Source organism: Coregonus lavaretus (genome assembly GCF_964263955.1).
Source record: "Coregonus lavaretus genome assembly, chromosome: 10".
NCBI classification, from domain to species: domain Eukaryota; kingdom Metazoa; phylum Chordata; class Actinopteri; order Salmoniformes; family Salmonidae; genus Coregonus; species Coregonus lavaretus.
Genome location: NC_139997.1, coordinates 59,871,751 through 59,887,513, shown reverse-complemented (window position 1 = coordinate 59,887,513; position 15,763 = coordinate 59,871,751). Strand labels below are relative to the sequence as shown.

At 43.8% G+C, this 15,763-nt stretch overlaps 1 protein-coding gene across 1 annotated transcript in view; it reads right to left on the bottom strand.

Moving 5' to 3' along the window:
* LOC311136394 (la-related protein 1-like) overlaps positions 1–15,763 on the bottom strand; it is an 82,567-nt gene that overhangs the window by 7,843 nt on the left and 58,961 nt on the right. Inside the window, exons 7-15 of the mRNA XM_084170491.1 lie at positions 13,741–13,937; positions 12,335–12,757; positions 8,726–8,849; positions 8,156–8,388; positions 7,242–7,348; positions 6,630–6,787; positions 6,091–6,235; positions 2,118–2,227; positions 1,752–1,879 (exon numbers count right to left, since the gene is read on the bottom strand). Coding sequence (XP_084026617.1) covers positions 1,752–1,879; positions 2,118–2,227; positions 6,091–6,235; positions 6,630–6,787; positions 7,242–7,348; positions 8,156–8,388; positions 8,726–8,849; positions 12,335–12,757; positions 13,741–13,937 — 1,625 coding nt within the window. The remainder of the gene's footprint in view (positions 1–1,751; positions 1,880–2,117; positions 2,228–6,090; positions 6,236–6,629; positions 6,788–7,241; positions 7,349–8,155; positions 8,389–8,725; positions 8,850–12,334; positions 12,758–13,740; positions 13,938–15,763) is intronic.

The window sequence follows — 15,763 nt, the reverse complement described above, 5'->3', positions numbered from 1 at the left end:
CACTGTAAATGTCTTGGAATGGCCTAGTCAAAGCCCAGACCTCAATCCAATTGAGAATCTGTGGTATGACTTAAAGATTGCTGTACACCAGCGGAACCCATCCAACTTGAAGGAGCTGGAGCAGTTTTGCATTGAAGAATGGGAAAAAATCCCAGTGGCTAGATGTGCCATGCTTATAGAGACATACCCCAAGAGACTTGCAGCTGTAATTGCTGCAAAAGATGTCTCTACAAAGTATTGCCTTCCAGGTTGTAAGGCAACAAAATAGGAAAAATGCCAAGGGGGGTGAATACTTTCGCAAGCCACTGTATGTATGTACACTACCAGTCAAAAGTTTGGACACACCTACTTATTCAAGGGTTTTTCATAATTTTTTACATTGTAGAACAATAGTGAAGACATCAAAACTATGAAATAACACATATGGAATCATGTAGTAACCAAATTAGTGTTAATCAAATCAAAATATATTTTATATTTGAGATTCTTCAAATAGCCACGCTTTGCCTTGACAGCTTTGCACACTCTTGGAATTCTCTCAACCAGCTTCATGAGGTAGTCACCTGGAATGCATTTCAATTAACAGGTGTGCCTTGTTAAAAGTTAATTTGTGGAATTTCTTTCCTTCTTAATGTGTTTCAGCCAATCAGTTGTGTTGGGAAAAGGTGGGTGGGGGGGGGAACTACACATGCGGAAATCATCCGTTTACCCACACCGCGTCTCACAAAGACATGGCGGTTGGAACCAAACATCTCCAATTTGGACTCCAGACCAAAGGACAGACATCCACCAGTCTAATGTCCATTGCTCGTGTTTCTTGGCACAAGCAGGTCTCTTCTTCTTATTGGTATCCTTTTAATAGTGGTTTCTTTAGAGCAATTCGACCATGAAGGCCTGATTCACACAGTCCCCTCTGAACAGTTGATGTTGAGGTGTCTGTGACTTGAACTCTGTAAAGCATTTATTTGGGCTGCAATTTCTGAGGCTGGTCCTCATGAGAGCCAGTTTCATCATAGCGCTTGATGGTTTTTGCGACTGCACTTGAAGAAACTTTCAAAGTTCTTGAAATGTTCCGTATTGACTGACCTTCATGTCTTAAAGTAATGATGGGCTGTCGTTTCTCTTTGCTTATTTGAGCTGTTCTTGCGACTGATTGGCTCAAACCCATTAAGAAGGAAAGAAATTCCACAAATTAACTTTTAACAAGGCACACCTGTTAATTGAAATGCAAGAGTGCCAAGTGTGTGCAAAGCTGTCATCAAGGCAAAGGGTGGCTACTTTGAAGAATCTCAAATATAAAATATTTTTTTATTTGTTTAAAACTTTTTTGGTTACTACATGATTCCATATATGTTATTTCATAGTTTTGATGTAGAAAATAGTAAAAATAAAGAAAAACCCTTGAATGAGTAGGTGTTCTAAAACTTTTGACCAGTAGTGTGTGTGTGTATATATATATATATTCAGTTAGGGATTTTTTCTAAATGTTAACGGTCCCAATTTCATTTAAACGTTACACCCCAACTCTATACATCTCTATGCAACAACGGGGATCCCTTTAATGTTTAACAAACCCACTTGCTCAGTACTTTGACCCTACAAAAGCCTGGCGAAGAATGATAGCACTCATGTGGCTAGCAGTGAAAAAGTTGTAGTAAAGGTGTCTAAACATGTACTTTAACAGGTTTCCCTAGTAGTAAAATGTAGAAGAGAAAATTACACAACATTCTTTGACAGGTTTCCCTACTTACATCGATTCTGAAATCCTCGAGACGCTTAAAATTGCTCAGGCACTCCTGCAGCTTAGGGTCGATACCCATGTTCTTGTTTTTGGAGTATTTAAGAAATGCCCAAAACTTCTCAAGTCCATACAGCTGGCCTGTGGGAGATTGGGACACAGAGACAGGCAGGTGTTAGGGGGAAGTCTAAGGCTACGTCCCAAATGGCACCCTATTCCCTATATAAGGCTACGGTCAAACGTACTGCACTATATGGGGAATTTGGTGCCATTTGGGACACAGAACGTACTCATTTTGGAGGAACAGTAGTAACCAAATTGAGAGTTATTGAGCAGTGTGAATGTGTACGGTTGAGGTTTCCTAGGTGATAAATCTCACCAGCTTCGTAGTCTTTCATAGTCTCCTCCTGGAAGTCCTTGAATATGTCTGGCCTGAATTTCCTCTCTAGTCCGTAGCTGTAGTACCTGAACAGGCACTCCAAACCGTACCTGCAATACAGACAACAGGTATTAATCAGCTGTGTGTGGTGGTCGAGCAGACTAAACACTACTACTAACACTAGTACCACTACTAACACTAGTACCACTACTAACAGTAGTAGTGGTACTCGGGAGGCCACAATGAGTGCAGGCTTTTGTTCCAACTCATCAGTTACATGGCTGATTCAACATGGTAGTCTAAATGGAAGACTAAGCTTGCAGGGTTTATCTGGATCAAAAAGGGGCTTAGGTGGTGGGCGTGGCAATGGACGCGATCGGCCTGTCGGCACCGCTGAATTTCAAATACAATTTGGCAGTGTAGAGAAATCATTGCATTTTTAAACCAATTTCCTGCATTTCTACACAGTTCTCCATGCAGCGGAAAGAAATGTTTGCAGTTTTAAAGCGAATTTCCTGCAATTCCATGCATTTTGCCATGGCTAATGCTGTGTTATTTTGCTCAAGCATAATAACATCAATACTGTTAAATTAATTGTTTTTGGAATTTTCAATTCACCCTGACTGTCTAGCTTTTATTTTGGTAATTGTTAGTTCTCAAAGACTATATTATTTAAAAAAATACACCGAACAAAAATATAAATGCAAAGATTTGACTGAGTTACAGTTCATATGAGGAAATCAGTCAATTGAAATAAATAAATTAGGCCCTAATCTATGGATTTCACATGACTGGGAATACAGATATGCATCGGTTGGTCACAGATACCTTAAAAAAAAAATAGGGGCATAGATCAGAAAACCAGTCAGTATCCGGTGTGACCACCATTTGCCTCATGCAGTGCGACACATCTCCTTAGCAGAGTTGATCAGGCTGTTGATTGTGGCCCGTGGAATGTTGTCCCACTCCTCTTCAATGGCTGTGCGAAGTCGCTGGACATTGGCGGGTACTGGAACACGCTGTCGTACACGTCGATCCAGAGCATCCCAAACATGCTCAATGGGTGATCTCATCACGGTATCTCTGTGTATTCAAATTGCCATCAATAAAATGTAGTTGTGTTCGTTGTCTGTAGCTTAATCCTGCCCATACCATAACCCCACCATCACCATGGGGCACTCTGTTCACAACGTTGACATAAGAAAACCCCCTCGCCCACACAATGCCATACACACTGTCTGCCATCTGCCCGGTACAGTTGAAACCGGGATTCATCCGGGAAGAGCACACTTCTCCAGCGTGCCAGTGGTCATCGAAGGTGAGCATTTGCCCACTGAAGTCGATTACGACACCGAACTGCAGTCAGGTCAAGACCCTGGTGAGGACGACTACCACGCAGATGAGCTTCCCTGAGACGGTTTCTGACAGTTTGTGCAGAAATTATTTGGTTGTGCAAACCCACAGTCCATCAGCTGTCCAGGTGATGGGTCTGAGAGGTGAAGAAGCCAGCTGTGGAAGTCCTGGCCTGGTGTGGTTACACGTGGTCTGCGGATGTGAGGCTGGTATGACATACTGCCAAATTCTCTAAAACAACATTGGCTTATGGTAGAGAAATTAACATTAAACACTCTGGCAACAGCTGTGGTGGCCATTCCTGCAGTCAGCATGCCAATTGCACGCTCCCTCAAAACTTGAGACATATGTGGCATTGTGTTGTGTGACAAAACTGGACATTTTAGAGTTGCCTTTTGTTCCCAGCACAAGGTGCACCTGTGTAATGCTGTTTAATCATCTTCTTGATATGCCACACCTGTCAGGTGGATTGATTATCTTGGCAAAGGAGAAATGCTCACTAACAGGGATGTAAACAAATGTATGCACAACATTTGAGAGAAATAAGCTTTTTGTGCATGTGGAAAACTTCTGGGATCTTTTATTTCAGCTCATGAAACATGGGCCCAACACTTTACATGTTGCGTTTATATTTTTGTTCAGTAGGTCCATTAAATTTTCTTCATGCTTCATATCTGGTTTTAGTTGTTTAAGCTTACACAGAAAGTGTTTTTTCATCCTGAAAAATTATTTTGTACACTGTTTAGACTTAAGAGGATTTCATTGGCAGAAAAATGCCTGTGCTTGATTGAATCAGGTGTGTGTTAGAGCAGGGCTGGAACAAGTGCCTGCACACATTGACGCCCCTGTTGCCTCCCCTTTCAAAACACAATTTTAGGCCCAAATACTTTTACGGGTCAAGAGCCTTCACACATTGCACTCTCCTTGCCCAACACGCATTTTTACAGTTGAAGTCAGACGTTTACATACACTTAGGTTGGAGTCATTAAAACTCGTTTTTTTCAACCACTCCACACATGTCTTGTTAACAAACTACTTTGTGCATGACACAAGTTATATTTCCAACAATTGTTTACAGACAGATTATTTCACTTATAATTCACTGTATCACATTTCCAGTGGGTCAGAAGTTTGCATACACTAAGTTGACTGTGCCTTGGAAAATTCCAGAAAATGATGTCATGGCTTTAGAAGCTTCTGATAGGCTAATTGACATAATTTCAATCAATTGAAGGCGTACCTGTGGATGTACTTCAAGGCATACCTTCAAACTCAGTGCCTCTTTGCTTGACATCATGGGAAAATCAAAAGAAATCAGCCAAGACCTCAGAAAAAAAATGGTAGACCTTCACAAGTCTGGTTCATCCTTGGGAGCAATTTCCAAACGCCTGAGGTACCACGTTCATCTGTACAAACAATAGTACGCAAGTATAAACACCATGGGACCACACAGCCATCATACCGCTCAGGAAGGACATGCGTTCTGTCTCCTAGAGATGAACGTACTTTGGTGCAAAAAGTGCAAATCAATCCCAGAACAACAACAAATGACCTTCTGAAGATGTTGGAGGAAACAGGTACTAAAGTATCTATATCCACAGTAAAATGAGTCCTATATCGACATAACCTGAAAGGCCACTCAGCAAGGAAGAAGCCACTGCTCCAACACCACCATAAAAAAGCCAGACTACGGTTTGCAACTGCATATGGGGACAAAGATCATACTTTTTGGAGAAATGTCCTCTGGTCTGATGAAACAAAAATAGAACTGTTTGGCCATAATGACCATCGTTATGTTTGGAGGAAAAAGGGGAACGCTTGCAAGCCGAAGAACACCATCCCAACTGTGAAGCACGGGGGTGGCAGCATCATGCTGTGGGGGTGCTTTGCTGCAGGAGGGACTGGTGCACTTCACAAAATAGATGGCACCATGAGGAAGGAAAATTATGTGGATATATTGAAGCAACATCTCAAGACATCAGTCAGGAAGATAAAGCTTGGTCGCAAATGGGTCTTCCAAATGGACAATGACCCCAAGCATTCTTCCAAAGTTGTGGCAAAATGGCTTAAGGACAACAAAGTCAAGGTATTGGAGTGGCCATCACAAAGCCCTGACCTCAATCCTATAGAAAATCTGTGGGCAGAACTGAAAAAGCGTGTGCGAGCAAGGAGGCCTACAAACCTGACTCAGTTACACCAGCTCTGTCAGGAGGAATGGGCCAAAATTCACCCAACTTATTGTGGGAAGCTTGTGGAAGGCTACCCGAAACGTTTGACCCAAGTTAAACAATGTAAAGGCAATGCTACCAAATACTAATTGCATGTATGTAAACCTCTGACCCACTGGGAATGTGATGAAAGAAATAAAAGCTGAAATAAATCATTCTCTCTATTATTCTGACATTTCACATTCTTAAAATAAACTGGTGATCCTAACTGGCCTACGACAGGGAATTTTTATTAGGATTGAATGTCAGGAATTGTGAAAAACTGAGTTTAAATGTATTTGGCTAAGGTGTATGTAAAATTCCGACTTCAACTGTAGGCCCTTTACAATCAAAGTACTGTGTATAATTGGTAGGCGGGTAAGTATTAAACAAAGAATGAAATCAAGCATTACCTGTAACCCTCCTTCCCATCCTCCACCACCAGCTGTCTGAACTCCTCGTACATTTTCCTGTTGAAGTGATCCCTCAGGAAGAATGACCAGAAACGGAACAGTGTGTTCATCTCCTGGGATTGGCCGATGCCCAACCGCTTGCGTTCTGTGATTAGTGGGGTAGAGGGGTGAAAGGTCAGTCAGACACCATGGTTGTGTCCCAAATGCCACCCTATTCCCTATATTATCAAAAGTAGTGCACTATGTAGGCCATTTGACCATTTGGGATGAAACCTGTGTGACAAAGTAAGCAACAGCTATTGTTTCTATATGCAGTGTTTCTAACTCTTTATACACAAGTATAATGTGACACGTGTGTGACATAACTTTCTAGTCTTTGAATAGGAGATAGTGAACAATGGAAGAGGTATATGAAATGGTGTGGGCAAATTTTTGAAATGGCAAAGGTGCTATGGCTGTACTGTGTAAGTGTGTGAATGAGTGATTAAGTCTCTGTGTGTTCTTTGTTCAGGGAAAAAGATATGGGTAGCTATGCGTACCGTTTAGGCAGCGTCGACGGTACTTGTGGTAAACGTGTTGCGTGAAGCCGTTCTCCTTGAGCAGCTCATGGGAGGGGTGCTGGAACTTGGGGAGCGACTGCGGAGTGCAGCCAATTCCACCCAATGCAGGGGTACCCTCTGAGGGGCTTGCGTTGGAGCTGGAGAGAGAGGGAAGAGGAGGAGTGCTTAAACGCACATACAAACACCACCGACAAATTAAACCTGTATGAAATGGGTATAAGTCAGCATTTTCCAAACTCTGTCTTGGGGACGCCAAGGGGTGCACATTTTGGTTTTTGCCCTAGCACTACACAGCAGATTCAAATAATCAACTCATCACTGGGCTGTGATTATTTGAATCAGCTGTGTAGCGCTAGGGGAAAAAAAACTAAAATGTGCACCCCTTGGGGTCATCAGGACCGAGTCTGGGAAACGCTGGTATAAGTACATTTACCAATGTGTAAGTGATAAACAATTCAGTATGACTTCAACAATTCTTATTGCGGTGAAATGTTCTAAAGAAGATATAACAAAAAGCCTTTTGTAGTAGAATGAACAATTAAAGTGTACACGTTAGCAATACCACAGGAGATGAGAGTGGACTTGTCTCACCTGACGGAGGCAGTGCGAGATCGGTGCTCTCGCGAGTCCATCACCCAGCCAACGTGGCACTCCATGGGGGGGTTGGAGCTGTGCCTGGTCTTCCTTTTCCTGGGGGTCTGGAGAGGGAGGGGGGTAGAGAGAGGACAGTTAACCACACAGTACCCACAGCAGAGAACCACAGCAGTCCCAGACCCTAATCCATCCCTAGTCGGCAGTTTCAGATGTAACGTATTAGCATAAACAGAGGAGCAGTGTGCTGCCTCACAGATGTAACGTATTAGCATAAACAGAGGAGCAGTGTGCTGCCTCACAGATGTAACGTATTAGCGTAAACAGAGGAGCAGTGTGCCGCCTCACAGATGTAACGTATTAGCATAAACAGAGGAGCAGTGTGCCTCCTCACAGATGTAACGTATTAGCATAAACAGAGGAGCAGTGTGCCACCTCACAGATGTAACGTATTAGCATAAACAGAGGAGCAGTGTGCCACCTCACAGATGTAACGTATTAGCATAAACAGAGGAGCAGTGTGCCACCTCACAGATGTAATGCATTAGCATAAACAGAGGAGCAGTGTGCCGCCTCACAGATGTAACGTATTAGCATAAACAGAGGAGCAGTGTGCCTCCTCACAGATGTAACGTATTAGCATAAACAGAGGAGCAGTGTGCCGCCTCACAGATGTAACGTATTAGCATAAACAGAGGAGCAGTGTGCCTCCTCACAGATGTAACGTATTAGCATAAACAGAGGATCAGTGTGCCGCCTCACAGATGTAACGTATTAGCATAAACAGAGGATCAGTGTGCCGCCTCACAGATGTCGGATATGTCAAAATCAATAACCAATAGACAACTGTACCCTGGTAGATCTACGGGATCTGGGCGAGTCTAAGCAAAATGGCAGAAACTAACTGTTCTTACCTTGGCGTCAACGGGCCAGCTCTCCTTCACAACGGGGTAGAAGCGGGGCGTCATGGCGGGGTCCTTCCGGTGCGGGGTGCGAGGCGTGCGGGGTGTCCGGGCACTGCGGTAGTTGGGCGAGTCAGGCACAGTAGTCGGGAGGGAGCGTGCTATTGTGGAAGGTTCAGGGGCACCGAAAAGTTTGTTCGCCAAGGCGTCTACGGGAACTGAGAGATGAGAGTCACGAGTGATCTCTGGAACACAGATGTTCATATGGGTCATTTCTGTATCACAGCTTCAATTTCAATATGCACATGAATAAGATCGGTGTCCTATGTGGAGGTATTCCTATAGCTTGTCGGTGTGTGTTGTAAAGCCATAGAACCATTCCCACTTGGAGACACTTCCAACTTATTCCAATGAATTATTCTGCTCTCTATATCTGGTGTTATTTCCCAATGTTGGTTCAGTAGAGTGGTTGTGCTTCGCACTTGATTAAGCCATAGCTGTGTGACCCCCGTCTTAGCTAGAGGTCTGCGTCTCGTCCGTGTAGGTGTGTGTGCACGTCTTGTCCGTGTCTGTGGTACTCACTCTGCTGGGGCTTTGGGGGTCCAGGGGGTACCTCCTGGTTGGGGTCGACGGGGGTTTCTGGGGTCAGGCAGTCAAACTCCTCTCGGCTGATCAGGTGAACCTTCTTGAAGTTTTCCACCTCTTGCTGCAGAGACAATCACATGACAGGGAGGCTCAGTGAGACAGTGGTGGTCAAACTCAATAGGCTGGTTCGTTTCAGGGAGGTAGATTAAGTCTAGTCCTAGAATAAAAAGTATGTTCAATGGAGATTCTCCATTGAAAGTGCTTCTTAGTAGAGGTCTTCACGGGTCTGGGTTGACCCGATATACCCAAGACCCAACCCGGGCCCGATTGGGTCTGAAATTCTAACTTGTCCCTCGAGACCAGGTCCTGTTTGATTGTCATCGGGTCTATGTAACTACAGCTGATAGACATGGGTGGACCCGAATGGACCTGACCATGGCTCTGCATAGCCTATAGCATATTTATTTTACGCTAATAAGGTGTATTTATTGACTTATAGATGGCCAATCTAGACCCGGATCCGTTAGGGTATGGGTTGGGTCTAGGTTGAGTTGTCTTCGGGTCCATTTGGGTTCGGGTCTGTTTATTCTCTGGTCCGTTCAGTCGGCATTTTATTTTTTATGATTGGGTTGGGTCCGATTGTCCTCGGGTCCATTCAGATCCAGAGACCTCTACTTAGTCCAGGACTAGCCTTTATCTGTGTCCGATAAATCGTCCCAATAGCAATATCAGACTAGGTGATGAATATTCAAAAAGCTAAATATTTGATCATGTGATCATTTCCACTACCTCATTGCATGTCAAAAAAACTGTTTTTTCTTCTTCAAGAGTCAAACAAAAGTTGGGGGAAATAGGAAATCGGCTGTAATCAACAATGATCTATGTAGCATAATGTACAGTTGAAGTCGGAAGTTTACAATACACCTTAGCCAAATACATTTAAACTCAGTTTTTCAAATTTCCTGACCTCCTAGTAAAAATTCCCTGTCTTAGGTCAGTTAGGATCACCACTTTATTTTAAGAATGTTAAAATGTAAGAATAATAGTAGAGAGAATAATTTATTTCAGCTTTTATTTCTTTAATCACATTCCCAGTGGGTCAGAAGTTTACATACACTCATGACTGTAAGTCGCTTTGGATAAAAGCGTCTGCTAAATGGCATATTATTATTATTATTATTATATTAATTAATATTTGGTAGCATTGCCTTTTAATTGTTTAACTTGGATCAAACGTTTCGGGTAGCCTTCCACAAGCTTCCCACAATAAGTTGGGTGAATTTTGGCCCATTCCTCCTGACAGAGCTGGTGTAACTGAGTCAGGTTTGTAGGCCTCCTTGCTCGCACACGCTTTTTCAGTTCTGCCCACATATTTTCTATAGGATTGAGGTCAGGGCTTTGTGATGGCCACTCCAATACCTTGACTTTGTTGTCCTTAAGCCATTTTGCCACAATTTGGAAGTATGCTTGGGGTCATTGTCCATTTGGAAGAAGCATTTGCAACTAAGCTTTAACTTCCTGACTGATGTCTTGAGATGTTGCTTCAAAATATCCACATAATTTTCCTTCCTCATGATGCCATCTATTTTGTGAAGTGCACCAGTCCCTCCTGCAGCAAAGCACCCCCACAGCATGATGCTGCCACCCCCGTGCTTCACAGTTGGGATGGTGTTCTTCGGCTTGCAAGCAGCCCCCTTTTTCCTCCAAACATAACGATGGTCATTATGGCTAAACAGTTATATTTTTGTTTCATCAGACCAGAGGACATTTCTCCAAAAAGTACGATCTTTGTCCCCATGTGCAGTTGCAACCCGTAGTCTGGCTTTCTTATGGCGGTTTTGGAGCAGTGGCTTCTTCCTTGCTGAGCGGCCTTTCAGGTTATGTCGATATAGGACTCGTTTTATTGTGGATATAGATACTTTTGTACCCGTTTCCTCCAGCATCTTCACAAGGTCCTTTGCTGTTGTTCTGGGATTGATTAGCACTTTTCGCACCAAAGGACGTTCATTTCTAGGAGACAGAACGCATGTCCTTCCTGAGCGGTATGATGGCTGCGTGGTCCCATGGTGTTTATACTTGCGTACTATTGTTTGTACAGATGAACGTGGTACCTTCAGGCGTTTGGAAATTGCTCCCAAGGATGAACCAGACTTGTGGAGGTCTACAATTTGTTTTCTGAGGTCTTAGCTGATTTCTTTTGATTTTCCCATGATGTCAAGCAAAGAGGCACTGGGTTTGAAGGTAGGCCTTGAAATACATCCACAGGTACACCTCCAATTGACTCAAATTATGTCAATTAGCCTATCAGAAGCTTCTAAAGCCATGACATCATTTTCTGGAATTTTCCAAGCGGTTTAAAGGCACAGTCAACTTAGTGTATGTAAACTTCTGACCCACTGGAATTGTGATACAGTGAATTATAAGTGAAATAATCTGTCTGTAAACAATTGTTGGAAAAATTACTTGTGTCATGCACAAAGTAGATGTCCTAACCGACTTGCCAAAACTATAGTTTGTTAACAAGAAATTTGTGGAGTGGTTGAAAACAAGTTTTAATGACTCCAACCTAAGAGTATGTAAACTTCCGACTTCAACTGTACCTTCTTCAAAGGTTTGGCGACGGTCGGACACACACCAACATGGCATGGTGGCCAAGAATACTAATAGGCTATATTAACTTAGAGCCTTCATCAAACTATAATTTAATTCCAGTCCATTTCAAACTGAGGCTTTGTCAACAGTAACAACCTCCAAACACAACACAGAACCCTCAACTTTACTGAAAGACAAAAGTGGTATAAAAATAGCAACAAAATTATAGGAACTAAACTAGAACTTGACTTGCATACACTGAGCTTTTGTCCCAAATGACATCCTATTATAGTGCACTAGTTTTGAACAGGGCCCATAGAGTTCTGGTGAAAAGTAGTGCACTAAATAGGAAATAGGGAAAAGTAGTGCACTAAATAGGAAATAGGGTTCCACTTTGGATGCAACCTAGGAAACAAGACTTACATTTGAAACGCTGGCCATCTCTGACCAAGTAATCGCTGAAGACATCTGAAAAGCCATTTTCCCCCCTGAAACCCACTCCACAGAGCCCTTTGCTAGGCAGAGGCAGGCCATGTAGGGTTTATTTATAAGCAAGACAGTGTTCCCCACCCCCACACCACTGGATGGGGGGCATGTGAATGGCACAAAGAGCCCTGCCACAATGGGAGCGGGGACAACACGCACACACACTGCAGGCAGAATGGACACCCGGAACTTGTCAGAATAGCCCACTTAAGGTATATCAGTGATACGCGGTTGTTCATAATGGTTTTGTTTATTATTGTCTATTTGTTGTTGTTTTTCTTTGTCTCCGAATGGTGACTTGCACAAGAGTGTATTTTCTTTAAATGGTTTCCGGGCCTGATGGAAACTAGGCACATGCCTCATTTAACTGGAAAATCTGGAATTACTTAGGCTGTTCCCAAATACTTAGTTACTCCCTATGGAACATCCTGATATCCATCTTTACAGTCCTTAAATTAATGCACCTATTCTAGATAAGAGCGCTTGCTACCTGACTACAGAGTTGAAGTCAAAGTAAAAGGGACTGACCTTGATGGTGGCGTACTCGGGTTCGTAGTTGTCATCCCTCAGGTCCGCTTCGTAGTAGTACAGGCCATCGTTGATCACCTTCACCAGCTCGTTGGTCAGCTTGGAGCGTGACGTGTGGTGGCCCGTTCGGTCGCCCCCTGGGTGCTTGCGCAGGTAGGGCGGCGTCTGTGTCACAATGAGGATCTTGTTGACGTCGTTGTCGGCGATCTCGCAGTCCGAGTCCGAGTCGGACCAGTCGGTAAATGTGTTCCTGCGGCCGTCCATCTGCTCCATCTCCTCGTCGAACATGAAGTCCAGCTCCTCGGGCTCGTCCTGCTCCTCCTTGGCTGTCATGGCCTGGGCTGAGGAGGTGGAGGAGACCAGGCTGAGGCCAGCCTGGGGCACAGGAGAGCGAGCATCTTCCTTATGCTGCAACGAAGGGGTCTACCATCAGTTAACGCCCAGGGGAGGAGGCGTGGAGGGATAGACGGTTGTCAAAGTGAAGAGGGAGACAAGGAAGTAGAGAAAGGGCAATGTAGAGGTATGGAGCAGGCAGGCAGTCATACTGTATACAGGCAGGGTCACCATGACGAGGGTGCGAGATGACTAGATAACACCACAGGCAGGGGAAATGGACTGGCGATGCACACTAACATATTGAACATACCCCAAATGGCAACCTATTCCCTATGTAGTGCCCTACTTTTAACAAGCGCTTTGGTCCAAAGTAGTGCCCTAAATAAGGAATATGGTGCCATTTGAAATGCTACATTAGGTCATAAATTGTAAGTAAGTTGATCCTGAAAGAAGCCTTCGTAAGCAGGTATTTGTTGCAACCATCATGTTACAAGCATTGGGTTTTGTTGCAAGCATGACAATGCTCAATTGCGCGTATATCCATAGCATTCATTCATTGACTGAAAGTGAATGCTGAAATAAAAACCGGCAAACGGGATCTCCAAGACTAACTTCAGGGGCTTATTCAGAATGCGACGAGACAGAACACTCAAATAGGAATACATCATGTAGGACCCTATAAAATCTGCGATGCGGAGAACGTGGATGGAATCACGGACATTAAAATGGAATTCAACAATATTGAAGTATTGAACTTATTACAAAAAGTAAAAATCTGAAACCTGGAAAAACAAAAACGGAGAAAATTTAATTTAGGGGAAAAAAATTCTGATTTTATAGAGTCCTAATCACATAGAACCGACATTCAATATTTGTTATAGAGATATATATAATTTTCTTTACAGCTATCACAAGCCTCATGTAGGATAATGGTCTTGGATGAGAGAGGTGAGAGCCATTATGCTGTATACTCTTTCAATGCCAGACAACTCAACTGGCCACAGAGTGACTGGATAAAGGTAGAGGAAGGCCAATAGACAATCAGGTCAGATCTATTCAGCTCCACTCACCTTGGGTCTGGCCGGGGAGGGCCTGGGTCTCTTCTTCACCTCGATCCAGGACTCATAGTCCAGGTCGGGCAGGCTGGCCGACAGTCCCTTCGGCATACTCTTCAGGTTGGACACGTCCTGCTCCATCTTGGGCTGCATGGAGGCCCTGGTCATTCCCCCGGTGGGCGTGGAGGACCGGGGAGACCCTGGAGCAGACTCTGTCGATTAGATTGACTATAGGTGAACACTAGACTAGACAAGCCTACAGAGTGGACTAGTGAGAGTAAGCTCACTCTATTTCAGCTACCTTTCAATCCCCTTGAACTACCTGATGGACTTAGTTAGCACCCTATTCCATTTAAAGTGTGCTGCTTGGGACGCAGACACTGCTACCTCTCATACCCATGACCTACCTACCAGTCCTACCTGATTAATGAATCAGTGTTTTCTAATCATTGTCTATTAGACACACAGCAGGAGAGCACTTGACTGAATCAGTGTCCTCACAGAGGAGCAGTAAGAAATAAGCCCTTTTATCCAACGGTTTTACGTCTCACGGTATTATACTGTATACCGCTGTCCTTAGGGAACACAGGTGTCTGGGCTCTGCTCCAACTGAGCCAACGTATGGAGGCATTTAGCCTTCACCTGAGTGTTGTGATGCTGAAAGTGGATAGTGAGAAACTAGCACGTAGATAGTGACTGAGTGAACGAATAACACAACATGTTGATAGCAGTGGACGCTGGTGGGAGGAGCTATAGGAGGATGGACTCAATGTAATGGATGGAATGGAATCAATGGAACAGAGTCAAACACACTGTTTCCATGTGTTAGGTACCATTCCATTTATATAGCTCCTCCCACTAGCCTACTCTGATTGATACTGCTATCATTTCTTTCATAAACAAAGTTATGCAACACCCAATGCCCCTGTGTGAAAAAGTAATTGCCCCCTTACACTCAACTGGTTGTGCCACCTTTAGCTGCAATGACTGCAACCAAACCAGGGATTTTTCTACCATTGAAATCAAGCCTTATTCATTGAATAACGAATAACAATAACATGGCTATATACAGTAACAAAGCGATGTGCAGGGGTACGAGGTAAGCATTTCGCTACACCCGCAATAACTTTAGCTAAATATGTGTATGTGACCAATAAAATTTGATTTGAGGTAGCTACAGTGCCTTCGGAAAGTATTCTGACCCATTCACTTTTTCCACATTTTGTTACGTTACAGCCTTTTTCTAAAATTAATTAAATAATGTTTTCCCCTCATCAATCTACACACAACACCCCATAATGACAAAAGTAAAAACAGGTGTAGATTTTCTTGCAAATGTATAACAAATAAAAAAACTGAAATATGACATTTACATAAGTATTCAGACCCTTTACTCAGTACTTTGTTGAAGCACCTTTGGCAGCGATTACATTAGTCTTCTTGGGTATGACGCTACAAGCTTGGCACACCTGTATTTGTCTCAAGCTCTGTCAGGTTGGATGGGGAGCATCGCTGCACAGTTATTTTCAGGTCTATCCAGAGATGTTTGATCGGGTTCAAGTCCAGGCTCTGGCTGGGCCACTCAAGGACATTCAGAGACTTGTCCCGAAGCCACTCCTACGTTGTCTTGGCTGTGTGCTTAGGGTTGTTGTCCTGTTGGAAGGTGAACCGTCACCCCAGTCTGAGGTCCTGAGGCTCTGGAGCATTTCCATCAAGGATCTCTCTGTACTCTCCTCTGTTCATCTTTCCCTCAATCCCAACTAGTCTCCTAGTCCCTGCCGCTGAAAAACATTCCAACAGAATGATGCTGCCACTACCATGCTTCACCGTAGGGATGGTGCCAGGTTTCCTCCAGACGTGACGCTTGGCATTCAGGCCAAAGAGTTCAATCTTGGTTTCATCAGACCAGAGAATCTTGTTTCTCATGGTCTGAGAGTCCTTTAGGTGCTGGGCTGTCATGGCCTTTTACTGAGGAGTGGCTTCCGTCTGGCCACTCTCCCATAAAGGCCTGATTGGTGGAGTGCTGCAGAGATGGTTG